Source organism: Nomascus leucogenys, chromosome 15 (assembly GCF_006542625.1).
Source record: "Nomascus leucogenys isolate Asia chromosome 15, Asia_NLE_v1, whole genome shotgun sequence".
NCBI classification, from domain to species: Eukaryota; Metazoa; Chordata; class Mammalia; order Primates; family Hylobatidae; genus Nomascus; species Nomascus leucogenys.
In genome coordinates, this window is record NC_044395.1 from 39,025,345 (window position 1) to 39,041,256 (window position 15,912).

Below are 15,912 nucleotides of genomic sequence, written 5' to 3' on the forward strand. Positions count from 1 at the left end.
GATGTAACCATTATTTTGCTCGTAACTTGTAATATATATTTAGTATACTAATTGCCTATAAGTACACTTTCAATATGCAATAATTTAAAAAATTCTCGTTCCTGTTATTTTTCTGATTATATTAATATGCACTTGACCCTTGAACAATGGAGGGGTTAGGGGCACCGACCACCCATGCAGTCAAAACTCTGCCATAATGAAACTTTTTTTTTCCTTCAACTTTTAAGTTCTGGGGTACATGCGCAGGTTTGTTATATAGGTAAATGTGTGCCAGGGTGGTTTGCTGCATAGATCAACCCATCACCTAGGTATTAACCCCAGCATCTATTAGGTACTCTTCCTGATGCTCTCCCTCCCCGTTAACCAACTCACCCACCAAACAGGCTCCAGTGTATGTTGCTCCCCACTATGTGTCCATGTGTTCTGATCATTTGGCTCCCACTTATGTAACTGAGAACTATAATAAATTTTGCCCTAAAATGTAACTAATAGCCTGCTGTTGACTGGAAGCATTTATATTATGTTTTATGTATTATAAACAATATTCTAAAAGTAAAGTTAGAAGAAAGTATTAAGAAAATCCTAAGGAAGAGAAAGTATATTTACTATTCATTAACTGGCTCACCATACAGGCCTTCATCCCCATTATCTTCACTGTTGAGTAGGCAGAAGGGTAGGGTTGGTCTTGCTGTCTCAGGAGTGGCAGAGGCAGAAGAGGTGGAGGGGGAGGCAGGAGAGGCTAGCACATTCTGTGTAACTTTACAGAAATACACTATAATTTGTCTTTTCTGCTTTTTCATTTCTCTAAAAATGTTTCTATATGATACCAATTTTTCTTCCACCACTTGCTTTAGTTTCAGTGATGTATCATAGAAGGGTCAATGTCGTAAAAGTCAAAAGCAGGCTGGGCGCAGTAGCTCATGCCTGTAATCCCAGCAGTTTGGGAGGCTGAGGCGGGTGGATCACCTAAGGTCAGGATTTCGAGACCAGCCTGGCCAACATGGACAAACCCTGTCTCTACTAAAAAATACAAAAATTAGCCAGGCATGGTGACGCGTGCCTGTTGTCCCAGGTACTTGGGAGGCTGAGGTGGGAGAATTGCTTGAACCCAGGAGGCAGAGGTTGCAGTGAGCCGAGATCGTGCCATTGTACTCCAGCCTGAGTGACAGAGCGAGACTCCGTATCAAAAAAAAAAAAAAAAAAAAAGTCAAAAGCAGTCTTGAATAAGTAGAACCCTTCTGCCAGATTATCTAATGTCAACTTGTTTTCTGACATTACTTCTGTGTTGTCTTCTTCATCTTGTGGCACTGGTTTGAAAGCACTCGTATCCATCCCAGTAGTCTTCTGTTAATTCCTCTATCATGGTGTCTACTGACTTTTGAATTTCTCCAAGATTCGTATCTTGAAATCCTTCACCTCCAACCTTTTTTGCCATATCTACAATCTCTTTCATGATTGGCTCTGTCATAAATCCTGTGAAATCATGCATATCACCTGGAGAGTTTTCTTCAACAGGAATTTATTAGTTCAGGCTTGATGGCTTTCATGACTTTTTCTATAAAAATGATGGCATCATCTTCAACTGTAATCCTTCCAGACTCTCATAATGTTCTCTCTGAAGTTCTCTTCCACAGCATTAAGAACCCTTTCTATAGTGTATAATATGCCTTAGAGGTCCTTATGCTCCCTGATCTAGAGGCTGAATTAAACACATTGTGTTTACGGGCAAGTAGACTACTTCCATGCCTTTGGTGTTGAACTTCCGTGCTCCTGGGTAGCTAGGGGCAATGCCTAGTATTAAAAAGACTTTAAAAGGCAGTCTCTTACTGGCAAATTACTTTCTGACTTCAGGGACAAAGCATTGATGAATCAATGCTTTTTCTGAATCCAGTTTAGAAAAAGGGTTCTCAAAGGGGCATTCTTGTTGTACACCCAAAGACTGGCAGTTGGGTATATTTCCCCTTGAAGGCTCAGGGATTAGCAGCTTTATAGATAAGGGCAGTCCTGATTGTAAATCTGATTGTGTTTTCACCAAATAGTAGATTTAGCCTATCTCCTCTTTCCTTAAATCCTGGTGCTGACTTCTCCTCCTTACTTATAAATATCCTTCGTGGCATCATGTTTTTGCCAGAATAGGGTACTTTTGTCTGCATTAAAAGCCTGTTCAGGAAGATACCCTTTCTCCTCAATGATTTTCTTAATGGTATCTTGGGACTCATCTGCTGCCTCTTGGTCAGCAGAAGCTGCTTCTCCTATCTTGACATCTTTAAAGCCAAACCTCTAAAATTATCAAGCGATCCTTTGCTGGAATTAAATTCTCCAGCTTTAGATACCTCACCTTCCTTTTAAGTTGTCATATAATGACTTTCCTTTTTCTCAAATCATGTTAGAGTCTATAAGTATGCCTTTCTTATAGCAATCCTGCATCCACATAAAAGCTGTATTTTCAATGAGATAAAAAGCTATTTTGCAAAAAGCACAAGGTTTTGGCACCTGCTAGAGTAGCTGCAGTGGTACATTCACAAATTTCTTTTTTTTTTTTTTTAATTTTTAAAGAGGATCTTACTCTGTTGCCTATGCTGGAGTACAGTGGTGCCATCATCGCTTACTACAGTCTCAAACTCCTGGGCTAAAGTGATCCTCCTCCGTCAGCCTCCTGAGTAGCTGAGACTATAGGTGCACTCCAACATGCCAGGCTCCTTTTTCTTTTTTTTACAATAAGCCTTCAGCTGGATTCATTTATTTTGAAATGGTGGACAACCGCAGCTGCAGACCTCAATCTATGGTACATATCAAGCAATGCAACTTTTTCTTGTCATGTCATGATTTTTGTCTGCTTCTTGGGAGCACTTCCACCATCATTAGTAGCACTTGATATGGGTCCTATGATATTATTCAAATTATTTACTGTATTGTGCTGAACATGATGGAAAATATGGAACTACTAGAGAACACCTTTTACTGTGATACACAATTTACTGGAGAGATGAACTGCTCATTTGAAGATGATTAGCGTCATGTGGCATTTTAAGTGAATACTCCCAACCCTTGAGCTCATCACAATGGCAATAGAAGGTGGCTACAAAATTATCAGTCGTACAGTATGTACTACAGTTAATTTTACACAGTTATGATTTAATACTGCATCTTTATCTCTGTTTACATTTCTCTGGACTGTGAACGGCGTCACATAGTCTGTGTGCAAATCGTTTTGATAAATTATAATTAAAAAACAGATTTGTGCATATTTTTTGGTAGTAAATGATAAAATGCACTAGTATTGACTTAGTCAATTTTATGCATCCATGACATACCAACTTTTTCTTAACTTCTGATATTTCTAAGCTATAGTTTGCAAGTTTTTTCAAATTGCCAAAAATCTCCAAAAAATTTTCCGAGATACTTATTGAAAAAAAAAATCTGCCTGTAAGTAGACCCACACAGAGTTCAGACTCATGTTGTTCAAGGGTCAACTGTACCTTTTTCAAATACTTGTCACCACTAATATATTATATTCCCCATGATTTCACTGCGAATTTACTAGGGGTTTAAAATAAATATAAACAAATATAAAATTCAGAAGAACATTTACTTCCCAAGATGCCAGAATAACAATCTAGTTGGAATCTAAATATAAAACCACCAGCAACACAAACAGCTCATAAAGTAGTGTCAACTAGCACAGTTTTAGGCACTTCACTCAGTACTTGATATATGACAATACAGCTTTACATTCAAGTGCTGAAGAAACTTAAGATTCAAGTGTACGTATGACTGCTTCTTGGAGAATTAGTCCTAGAAATGATCTGGATGTGAGGACAAGTAGAATGTGCTATATGCTTATTCGAATATCTACCTATATCTAAATATAACTCAACAGGATTGATACTAAAAATCCAATGCTACAAACATACTATTTCTTATTTCCTTGACCCCTATCTGAAACAACACCTTCTTCAACTTAGGGTCTCTGCTTTTATCACTTCCTTTCCACATATACTTTATCTACTTTAAGGTATCCTCCCCATCTCTTCCTTGCTTCCCCGATCCCCAGAAACTTCCCTCCATCTCATTTTCACATCACTGTGATCCACACTGGTAAAGGGACAGAAAAATGTTCCTTCCATTTATAGACATACTTGCAAATACAGGGACTTAATTCAGGGATGAACGTTGTACAAAAAGAATCCAGAGTTTGACAAACTCACCTTCCCAGCTACAAATGGCATATCGCCCAAGCATAATCTATAATGTGGTTGTGCACCAAAATAGTTCCTAGAACTTTTCTGAATGAAAAGAAAAGGAAAACAATTTTATTTTATTCACATGATAATAAAAACTGACTATACATGACTAACGTGAAACTTCAGTTAACTACTGGGTTACTACTTGCCTTATCTATAGCTGGCATTATGATCACAAGCCAGCTCCTAATAGTACTTGTTAGCATATATCCTAGCCTAGGAAAGGCTGGGGGGAAAAAAGCACTTGACAAAACAACAGTTACATTCTAAGTAGAAAATCAGTATACATACACACAAAACACTGTAAGAGCACAAGATAATGCAGTACTAATAATGCTAATTTTGTATGGTGTTCTGTAGTTCCAAAATGCTTATATATTTTCTCACTATCAGGATACAAATTTAGGAGTAGGTATTACTTATCTCCACCTTCTGAATGAAGAAATTGAGAATGAAAGATTTACTCTCTCAAGGTTGTAGTACACCACACAGTTTATGGGTGTTTTGACATAAACTATACCAAGTAATCAGCATGTTGCCTGATTTGGTTCTGTCTTCACACCTTTTCTGGTGGTTTTGACTTCTTTTTTTTAATTCTTCTTGCATTGGGAACGCGTGGAGTTGCCTTATCTTCAAAGATAAGTCTATTTGTTTCTAGACCAGTCTGCAACTAGGAAAAATGAGAGCCTAAAGTTAATGCTGTAGAAATAAAAGCTATGACTCAGATTTGAGATGTGTCATGTAAAAAGCCTGTAAAAACCAATGGTAGCATCTAACTGAAAAACATATTATAGCTGTATAACTATGTCTTGAACCAATCTATCAACGTTTGTCAAATATTTTAAATAAATACCAGTCTCTCATTTTATCTTGACCTTCTGTTATAATTTGTCCTTTCTTCAGTGTGGAACACATTCTCTCCAGTATTTGTAGTTACTCCATAAATTCTATCTATCTAATGAGTTAAATGCAATGTATCTGACCCCAAACCATGGCTTAAATATATTCTTTTCAAAAATGGCATCTACTACATTATCAGACACAAAACAGCCGAAGAGCAGAATACATTTCTTCCCTTTCTAAAAAGCCATGCACTTACTATACGAGAAAAAGGAATTGAAAACTATGTCCAAAAAAATACCAAAAAACAAAAAACACTGGAAGCTATCAGGCAAATGTTACCAAGCCCTTTTCTCTAGAAGCTGAGTAACTGTATTAATTTAAAAATATCCTATCTTCACGGTAGAAATTCCACGAGCACCAATAATTTCAAAAAAGGACTGCTCTTTTCACTAAGCCAACTTTCAACTTTCTTTAAAAAAAAAAAAAAAAAAAAAAAACCTGTCTGGAATAGTGGTTGTTTCAAATCTGCCTGTATGTACCAAAACTGTCTGCAGTTTATGAGGACAATTTGGATTGCCAGGTGCCTGTCCAGATCTCATGATTTTGGCCCTTCCAGATTGGGGAAATTCATATTTTAAAGTATTTTAAAAGTTCCCCAGGAAATTCTAATGGAGCTAGAACAAATATTCAGAACCACTGGATTCCATAAAAACAGATACTGAGATTATTACTAATACTTCCCACATGAGTGCAGCTTTGAGGTAAAAAATCTATTCCATGACAAAGGAATACAGGAACCTCTACCCTCAGGAAGCATCTATACACTCCCAACACACGTAACATTGCTTTATATAAATTGACTAGACATAATTCAATGAACAGGAAATTACTACTCTAGAAGACTTATGATGCCAATGAGTGTAAACAGTATACAAGAATTTTTTTTGAGTATTTTAACTTCCAGTTTATTTATTCTTCCCAGCAGTTGTATATTTCTGTGTTACAATTTTAAAACATTTTAAAGCACTTTCATTATTTTTTATTCTCATTTGATCACACCAACACTAAGAAGATGCAAAATGCAGAACACTTTTTTTTTTTTTTTTTTGAGACAGAGTTTTGCTCTTGTTGCCCAGGATGGAGTGCAGTAGTGTGATCTCAACTCACTGCAACTTCCACCTCCCAGGTTCAAGCGATTCTCCTGCCTCACCCTCCCAAGTAGCTAGGATTACAGGCATGCACCACCACACCCGGCCAATTTTGTATTTTTAGTAGACAGGATTTCACCATGTTGGTCAGGTTGGTCTCAAACTCCTGACCTCAGCAGACCACTCTTTAACAATGTAAAAATCCAGACTCTGAATAGTTACATAACTCGCCCAACACTAGACTTGGAACCACACATCTATCCCTCATTGTTCTTTCAGTACAATAATGTTCACCATCAACTCAAAATATTTACTGGTAACATATTACCAGCAACAACTAATTTGGTCCCTATGTGTTGCCTGCTAAATGAAGGAGAAAATAGAAGTACCATAAATTATTTTAAAAATTCATTAAATAAGGAACTTACTAAATTTTGTATTTCATATATAATGTACTCAACACCACAATGCATATAAAGCACAACCCACAAGTTTGTTTGTTACAAGTACGGAAATGGAAACACAGTGAAGTGGCCAACCCTAAAGAGAAAATGGGCAAAGAAATTTTGTTGGTCAAAAATTAAGCCATGTGGCTACAAAACCCAGAAAGCACACTGAAGGAAAACAACAACAACAAATCTACAAATTGATCAGAAGGTAAATATTTGAGAAGGAACTGTATCAGATTTAATAGAAAATAAGTCAACAGGCCAGGCGCAGTGGCTCACGCTTGTAATCCCAGCACTTTGGGAGGCCGAGGCGGGCGGATCACGAGGTCAGGAGATCGAGACCACGGTGAAACCCCGTCTCTACTAAAAACATAAAAAAAATTAGCCGGGCGTGGTGGCGGGCGCCTGTAGTCCCAGCTACTCGGAGAGGCTGAGACAGGAGAATGGCGTGAACCCGGGAGGCGGAGCTTGCAGTGAGCCGAGATTGCGCCACTGCACTCCAGCCTGGGCGACAGAGCGAGACTCCGTCTCAAAAAAAAAAAAAAAAAAAGAAAATAAGTCAACAAATTTAGAGACGCACTAGAAGAAATAGACAACATGATAAAGATAACTTTTATATTCCTGTAATCACATATATGAAGTGAGCCCAAGACACTGTAGGCCTTTGGTCACAGATTGAACTGCAGAGGCTCTACTCCTTGGAATTGAGACCTGATTCTTGTGTTCATACGAAAAAAGATACATGCAAATGTCATAATAAAAGACCCTGGAAGGGACAGGAGAGTATCTGGGAGGAATTTGAGCAAATAAGCTCATAACGAAGAGTGTCTTCAGTTAAAAACATGAAAATTTTATTTTACTGAGTCTGTAAGTCAGACTTACTTCAGTAGTCTTGCTATATATCTCCTAGAAATGCAGTTCCGATTGGTACATATAAACTCAATGCTTTTGTGAATCCACACTACCTCACCTATTCTATCTGGTGGCCACTGCATGGGATAAAATCCAAAACTAGGAGAGAGTAGAGCTCATTTTCCTCATGTGGTGGCTTCTGTTAACTGGTCTGGGTCAATAGCTACTGGGGCATCCCACTACCTCAACTTCTGTCCTGGCATCTTGAGGCCACCAAAGAAGAGAAGTACCTATAAGTAGGATACTGAAAGATAGCTTTTAAATATTACTGATAGTGGCCGTAAGAAGTTTTACATGATTACATACCTTCTTATGTGTGTAGTCTCTGATGTTTTTTAGTCTGTTATTTTTTAAAATGCTGATTGAAACTCCACAATTACAAACATGCCAAAAAAATTGTTCAAATTTTACTGTCTATAAAAATACTTGTTCATAATTTTCCACATTAACCAATATCTGAAAATTTATGTGTTGGACTATTCTAAAATATAAATAATGTAAGATACCCAAATGTAATTGTTTACTTGTACATAAAAAGCAGTAAGAAATATGAAAAGCCCACTTTCTCACATTTTAACTTACCTCAGCTGCCTTAGCTTGCATGCGTTTCCTTTCCTGTTCTTCTTCATGGAGTTTTGCTTCCAATTCTTGCATTTTTTTCTAGTGATAAAAATGTCAAAAGGGATAAAGGTGAAAAGTCTTAAGTGTCTGTAAAATTTTAATATAGCAGCACTGGAACATGTAAATTTTATCCTACTCAATATAAGGTGGTTAGATCACTGTAGTAATGGAGGCTGTGAGCTGGACGGCATCCATGATGCTCTCCTTTTGTGTTCAATTATTTATCATCTGTGAGGTAGCTGGACAAAATTATGGGTAAAATCTATGGCCAAAGAACACAGCACTGCATGAATGTAAATAGGGATAGGGAGGCTAAATCTGGAACTTTATTCTCAGTGGCATTAAATATCTCCTAAATGAAATAATTAAAACTAAAATTAGCTCAGAGAGCAACTTAAACCAAGTGATGCAAGCCTTAGGGATACTCAAAAACACTTAATTTTTTTTTTTCTTTGAGATGGAGTTTCTCTTGTTGCCCTGGCTGTAGTGAAATGGCATGATCTCAGCTCACCACAACCTCCGCCTCCCGGTTTCAAGCGATTCTCCTGTCTCAGCCTCCGAGTAGCTGCGATTACAGGCATTTGCCATGATGCCCAGCTAATTTTTGTATTTTTAGTAGAGACAGGGTTTCACCATGTTGGTCAGGCTGGTCTTGAACTCCTGACCTCAGGTGATCCACCAGCCCTGGCCTCCCAAAGTGCTGGGATTACAGGTGTGAGCCACCACGCCCAGCCAAAAACATTTAATTTTTTAACAAACATTTTCATTAAAAAAAAAAAATGCCCACCAAGATTGTAAAATGTGAACATTCTCTCCGAATTTGTATTTTCTTTTTAAAACTCCAATATATTTCTTCATTATAAGATCACTTTTAATGCTATAAATATCCAGTGACACAAAATAATTAACATTAAAAAAAAAACCACCCTGATATATGTTAACAGTAAAAAGACACATGCACTGACTTCTGCAAGGGCCTGCATTGTGGTAAGTTTGTTATACTCCTGTTCAAGAAGATCCAATTTTTCAAGTTGGCTCTGAACATGTGTTTGACCATGTTGTCGTTCTCTTTCTAGGGAAACCTGAAAAACAATATTCAATATAGCTTGATAATTTGACAATCAAACACTGCTCAGTGTTTTTCTATGCTGTTATTTGGCCCTTCACATAACTACTTCTAGGAAAATAATATTAAGATGAAACCACAGGGGGCATCAATAAATGACCAAGTGGATACTGTTCTGAACTCAGTTGCCTTGGCTTATAGCTATTTACCTAATACGTAGTTTTATATAGTGACATTATCTTTATGCTCTGGGATAGCAGGGATTTACTGGACATACAGGGTTCACACACAGACAAATACTTTTAGTTTGGTCCTGTTAAGTAGTTAATCTCTTAATTAGGGTAAAAATTATGGTTTTGGTATCTTTTTATATTTCCCTTGAATTCTATGTATAATATCCTTTTATACTTTATTTTTATTTTTGGGACGGAGTCTCGCTCTGTCGCCCAGGCTAGAGTGCAGTGGCTGATCTCCACTCACTGCAAGCTCCGCCTCCCAGGTTCATGCCGTTCTCCTGCCTCAGCCTCCCCAGTAGCTGGAACTATAGGCGCCCACCACCACGCCTGGCTAATTTTTTGTATTTTTAGTAGTGACGTGATTTCATCGTGTTAGCCAGGATGGTCTCGCTCTCCTGACCCCGTGATCCGCCAGCGTCAGCCTCTCAAAGTGCTGAGATTATAGGCGTGAGCCACCGTACCCAGCCCTAAACTTTTTTTTTTTTTGAAATTTAGAGTCAAAGATTTATAAAGATTGCCTCCTATATAGACTTTTTTTTTTTTTTTTTTTTTTTTTTGAGGTGGGGTCTTGCTCTGTCACCCAGGCTGGAGTGCGGTGGCATGATCTCAGCTCACTGCAACCTCTGCCTCCTGGGTTCAAGTAATTCTCCTGCCTCAGCCTCCTGAGTAGCTGGGATTATAGGCACCTGCCACCATGCCCAGCTAATTTTTGTATTTTTAGTAGAGACGGGGTTTCACCATGTTGGCCAGGCTGCTCTCAAACCCAACCTCAAGTAATCCACCCGTAAACCATTATACTAGGATAATTTTAAATATATTAACTCAAGGTCTATTATTGGTAAAAAGTGCCTGAACTTGTAAACTGTGTCTTCAAAATAAGGCTATAGCAATAGGTACCATTTTAATAGAAACTTGAATATGACAAATTAATATAAAGCAATAATTTAGGAATTTGTGTGAACTAATTCCCTTCTAGCCACATCCTAGTGGATATTAACAGCTCTTGACATCTATTACATATGCCTAATAGTTGTCTCCAAAACATATATTAGTCAAAACATCTTAAAGTTGTCTTATTAAACTGACCCCTTTCTCCAGCCCATCCATCACAGAAATGTTAAATAAACACAGCAGACATAATAATAATATATGATTATTGATGTGGTCTACCTCTGTGTCTCCAACCAAATCTCATCTTGAATTGTAATCCAAATTGTAATCCCCACATTTTGGGGGAGGGATCTCATGGGAGGTGATTAGATCATTGTGGTGGTTCCCCATGCTGTTCTCGTGATAGTGAATTCTCATGAGATCTGATGGTTTTAATAGGGGCTTTTCCCCACTTTGCTCTGCACTTCCCTCTCTTGCCACCATGTGAAGAAGAACATATATGCTTCCCCTTCCGCCATAATTGTAAGTTTCCAGAAGACCGCCAACAGACATACAGAACTGTGAGTCAATTAAACCTCTTTCTTTCACAAATTACCCAGTCTTGGGTGTTCTTTATAGCAGCGTGAGAATGGACTAATACAATTACACAGCAATTCTGAAAGCAAGAAAGGAAAATCTTCGGATACAAAAAAAAGAGAAAGGAACTGAAAAGCAAATCAAAGGATACTGAAGTCAAATATCACACAAGGCAATATTGCAGCTGGGGTACATAAAATGTGCAGGAATATAAAACTTTAGGCAATATATAATCCACAATGATCAACAATATCAAGCCAATATAGTAACATAAATCTGGATCAGAACCAGTGATTTTATTTATTTATTGTTTGTAGAGACTGGGTCTCACTCTCTTGCCCTGGCTGGTCTCGAACTCCTGCACTCAAGTGATCTGTCTGGCTTGGCCTCCTAAGTGCTGGCATTACAGGTGTAAGCCACCCTGCCCAGCCAGAACCAGTGAAAACCATCAAGCCTAACCAAAGGCAAATTCACAACTGGCTCACAAGGCTGCCCACACAACTGAGGAATTTATTGTGGAATTACCACAATAAATGAAAAAATGAGACCACCATATAACTTTTCTTTATTAAGTTCCCATAAAAAAACAAGATACCATAAGGGAGAATCAATAGATAAAGCCAAACAAACGAGGATTAACACTTTGAAAACATCTAATAATTTAAAAAAATTGAGAATTGTTTATAGTGTTCAAAGAGGTAAAAGGAAGGTATTAAAACCACAGAGTAACAGTACATTCAAAGAACAAAACTAAGTGGATGGAAAAAGACCCAAATGAAAATGAAAAACTATAATCACTGAAATAAACACAATAACATAGTGAAGAGACCTATCACACACAAGAATTAATTACTGAGACATTTTCTCAAATATTGTTGTATGATTGCTCAAATATTTAAGTCTAATTCTCTCCAACGAGAACTGAAAGCTGACTGAGGGTAGAAAGCATATATGGTAAGCCCTCTGTATCTGTGTGTTTTGCATCCATGGATTTGATCAACTGTGGACTGAAAATATATGAGAAGAAACAAACAAAGATGGTTGAATCTGTACTAAACATACACAGATTCTTATTCTTGACATTATTCTCCAAACAATATAGTATAGCAACTATTTACATAACATTTACGTTGTATTAGGTGTTATAAGTAATCTAGAGATAATTTACAGTATATGAGATTGGGTGTAGGTTATATGCAAATACCACACCATTTTATAGGAGACTTGAGCATCCATGGATTTTACTATCCACAGGGGTCTCAGAACCAATTCACTCATGGATACTGAGGGACAACTGCCTAGTATTTTTTTTTTCCACTGCAGAGCATCTGGCATGTTAAGCATATAAACATTCAAATTTTGCATAATAGAGTTAAGATGTCTACAAAACTAATGAATGCAAACTCTAGATTCACAACAGAAAAAGGAGTATGTTTTAAAAAATATACACAAGGCTGGCCGGGCGTGGTGGCTCATGCCTGTAATTCCAGCACTCTGGAAGGCCAAGGCAGGCGGATCACATGAGGTTGGCAGTTCAAGACCAGCCTGACCAACATGGTGAAACCCCGTCTCTACCAAAAATACAAAATTAGCCGGGTGTGGTGGCACATGCCTGTAATCCCAGCTACTTGGGAGGCTGAGGCAGGAGAATCACTTGAACCCGGGAGGTGGAGGTTGCGGTGAGCTGAGATCACGCCGATGCTCTCCAGCCTGGGCAATAAAAGGGAAACTCTGTCTCAAAAATATATATATATATATATATACACACACACAAGGCCAGGGACAGTGGCTCACGCCAGTAATCCCAGAACTTTGGGAAGCCGAGGCAGCCTGATCACTTGAGGCCAGGAGTTTGAGACCAGCCTGGCCACATCTATACTAAAAATATACACACAAAAAAAAGTTAGCTGGGCATTGTGGCATGCACCTGTAATCCCAGCTACTCGGGAGGATGAGGCGTGACAATCACCTGAGCCTAGGAGGTGGAGGTTGCAGTGAACCGAGATCATGCCACTACACTCCAGCCTGGGTGACAGAGTGAGACCCTATTTCCAATCAACTGATCAATCAATATATTTGAGACTGATGTTGAGATATCTTCTCACAAATGTGCAGGTCACCTAAATACGAACATCTCTGGTGTAAGAAAGCACAAAAATGCTATGCTAAATAACAATTCTGAAGAGTTTTACAAAGTCATCTACTATCTCACTTGAGTCATTAAACAAATTTCAGAGATATAGAGGTATATGGTTATTTACACTTTTTATAATGTAGACTCAAAGAAGCTAACATAACTTTCAAACATCTCATAACTGTATTTTTACCATTTAAGTAAAACTCTATGAAACACAACAATAACAACAAAAAAAGCCAATCACATCTTTAGATTTCGTAACTGATGCCAAGAAATTTCAGTCCTGGGCTATAACAGCACCACTAGTCCTCACCAAAAGAAAAAAAGTCTTTATTCCATTAGTTTTCCGCATAACTAACTGTTCTTGAGTATCAATCTGTGAGGTGCTTTACTTACTTGTTTCTCTAAGACAGATGTCCTCTCCATTTCGGCATGCTTTATCATATTTCGCATGTATTCCAATTGTTTTTCTAATAGATTGCATTTATTTTCTGCAGCTAACAACTGAGATGTCAGTTCTGAAAGGAATACATAAGAAAAGCAGAAATCAACTCACCCATAAAAGAGTTTTAACAAGCTGTTAACAGGAATTGAATCTATTGTGTACACAATAAGAACACCTTCCACAAACCTGGACGCCTTTTCAGATTACCTAAATCATTCTCTTTCTACGTGCTAGTCAAACTGGCCTTGCATTCAGTAAATAAATACCATGTATGACAACAGCATTTGCTCCTCAAAATGCATGAGAATACAATGCAGTTTTGTAGTACTTGAAGATACCACTATAAAACACCAATGTAGTATTTCTTTTAGAATACTTCATACAGCACAACACTTATTTTGATAGAATTTTAATTTTCTTCATAAACAAACCTTGATTGTGCTTTGATTCCTCATTCTTTGAATTCTCCCTTTCTTGTATCTGTTCATCCAGTACTTTCTTATATTCAATTGTTTCTCTAGACAAGCTTTTCACATTTTCTTCTGCCTGAATCCTCTCAAGTTCCAAGCGTCGAATCTTATCTTGAAGATTCTTAAGAGCAGAAAATATGGCTGCCAAATACAAACACAAACATGGATGCTATAACGGCATATGTGGAGAAAGTATATTAAGAAAGAATAAACTCATCTAAATAAAAAATAAAATTGATGGATGAGTCCAGTGGAGGATCAGTCTTTGGGTACAATAAAATGTTAATTATCTCATATTTGTTTTTTAAAAAATCAATTTAAAGACATCGAGTGGGCGGGGTGCAGTGGCTCACACCTGTAATCCCAGCACTTTGGGAGTCTGAGGTGGGTGGATGACCTGAGGTCAGGAGTTCGAGACCAGCCTAACACAGTTGAAACCCTGTCTCTACTAAAAATAAAAAAATTAGGCAGGCGTAGTGGCGGGCGCTTGTAATCCCAGCTACTCGGGAAGCTGAGGCAGGAGAATCGCTTGATCCAGGGTGGGGTGGGGAGTGTTGGGGGGGTGGAGGTTACAGTGAGCTGAGATCACACCATTGCACTCCAGCCTGGGCGACAGAGTGAGATTCTGTCTCAAAAAAAAAATAATAATAAATTTTAAAAAAAGACATTGAGTGTTTGAAATGCACTCAAGTAAAAACCCCATTACTATGGTAAAAAAATTTCAAAGACTTTTATAAAGTGGTAAAAAATTTAGCCAATCATACAAAGTTCACATAACAGTCCTAAAGTACATTACTGTCTTATTAATAATATATTACTTATTAATTAAAATTATTAGTAAATGTATTAGTAACTACTATTAATACATTTTATTAATAGCAGCACATGTAGAAACCAACTATAGTTACAGTCAAGCACAAAAAAATACTACTTTTAAAATCTGCATTTTAAGTAGTTTCTAAACTCCGCTTCAAGTTTGATTATAAAATTATGTTGACTGCAGTAAATGTAGAAGACTGAGAAAAAACACACTGAAAAATAACCAATAATCCTATTACCCAGAGATAATGACTGTCATTTGGTTATTTAAATTTTTTCCTATATGTGTAAAATAAATTGAGACAAAACACATCAAGGTTTTTTCACTTTAGCATTATTAGTGAGAATTCCCTCAGGCAATCAGTCTTAAAAGATTTTCTAATGATCAATAATTAGAAACTAAAAAGTTAAGTTACTGGGTCAAAGAACAATCATAGCCATTCTAATGAGAAAAATATGCTACTTCTAGTTATTTTCCATTTCCATTAAAGTATAAATCTTTTCATATATATTATTGGCCAATTTTCTCCCTTTCATGAATTTCCTTTACCCATTTTTCTATGGGAAGAAGTTTTCTTCATTTTATTATCTGCCTTTAATTCTAGTTTTGATGTACAGATGTTTTGATTTTTCACAGAGGTATACCTAATTCTTTTCCATCATTTTTTTTTTAATTACATTTTAAGTTCTAGGGTACATGTGCACAACGTGCAGGTTTGTTACATATGTATACATGTGCCATGTTGGTATGCTAGACCCATTAACTCGTCATTTACATTAGGTGTATCTCCTAATACTATCCCTCCCCCCTACCTGCAACCCATGACAGGCCCCGGTGTGTGATGTTCCCCATCCTGTGTCCAAGTGTTCTCATTGTTCAATTCCTACCAATGAGTGAGAACATGTGGTGTCTGGTTTTCTGTACTTGGAATAGTTTGTTCAGAATGATGGTTTCCAGCTTCGTCCATGTCCCTACAAAGGACATGAACTCATCCTTTTTTACAGCTGCATAGTATTCCATGGTGTATATGTGCCACATTTTCTTAATCCAGTCT

The 15,912-nt window shown here is 37.4% G+C and overlaps 1 protein-coding gene across 3 annotated transcripts in view; it reads right to left on the reverse strand.

Moving 5' to 3' along the window:
- Positions 1-15,912, reverse strand: part of CEP57 (centrosomal protein 57) — a 43,921-nt gene that overhangs the window by 5,868 nt on the left and 22,141 nt on the right. For all 3 annotated transcript variants that reach the window (XM_003253024.2, XM_030794677.1, XM_030794676.1), the window contains exons 3-8: positions 14,000-14,179; positions 13,520-13,641; positions 9,183-9,299; positions 8,179-8,256; positions 4,807-4,914; positions 4,209-4,286 (exon numbers count right to left, since the gene is read on the reverse strand). In XM_003253024.2, the coding sequence (XP_003253072.2) occupies positions 4,209-4,286; positions 4,807-4,914; positions 8,179-8,256; positions 9,183-9,299; positions 13,520-13,641; positions 14,000-14,179 (683 nt within the window). The remainder of the gene's footprint in view (positions 1-4,208; positions 4,287-4,806; positions 4,915-8,178; positions 8,257-9,182; positions 9,300-13,519; positions 13,642-13,999; positions 14,180-15,912) is intronic.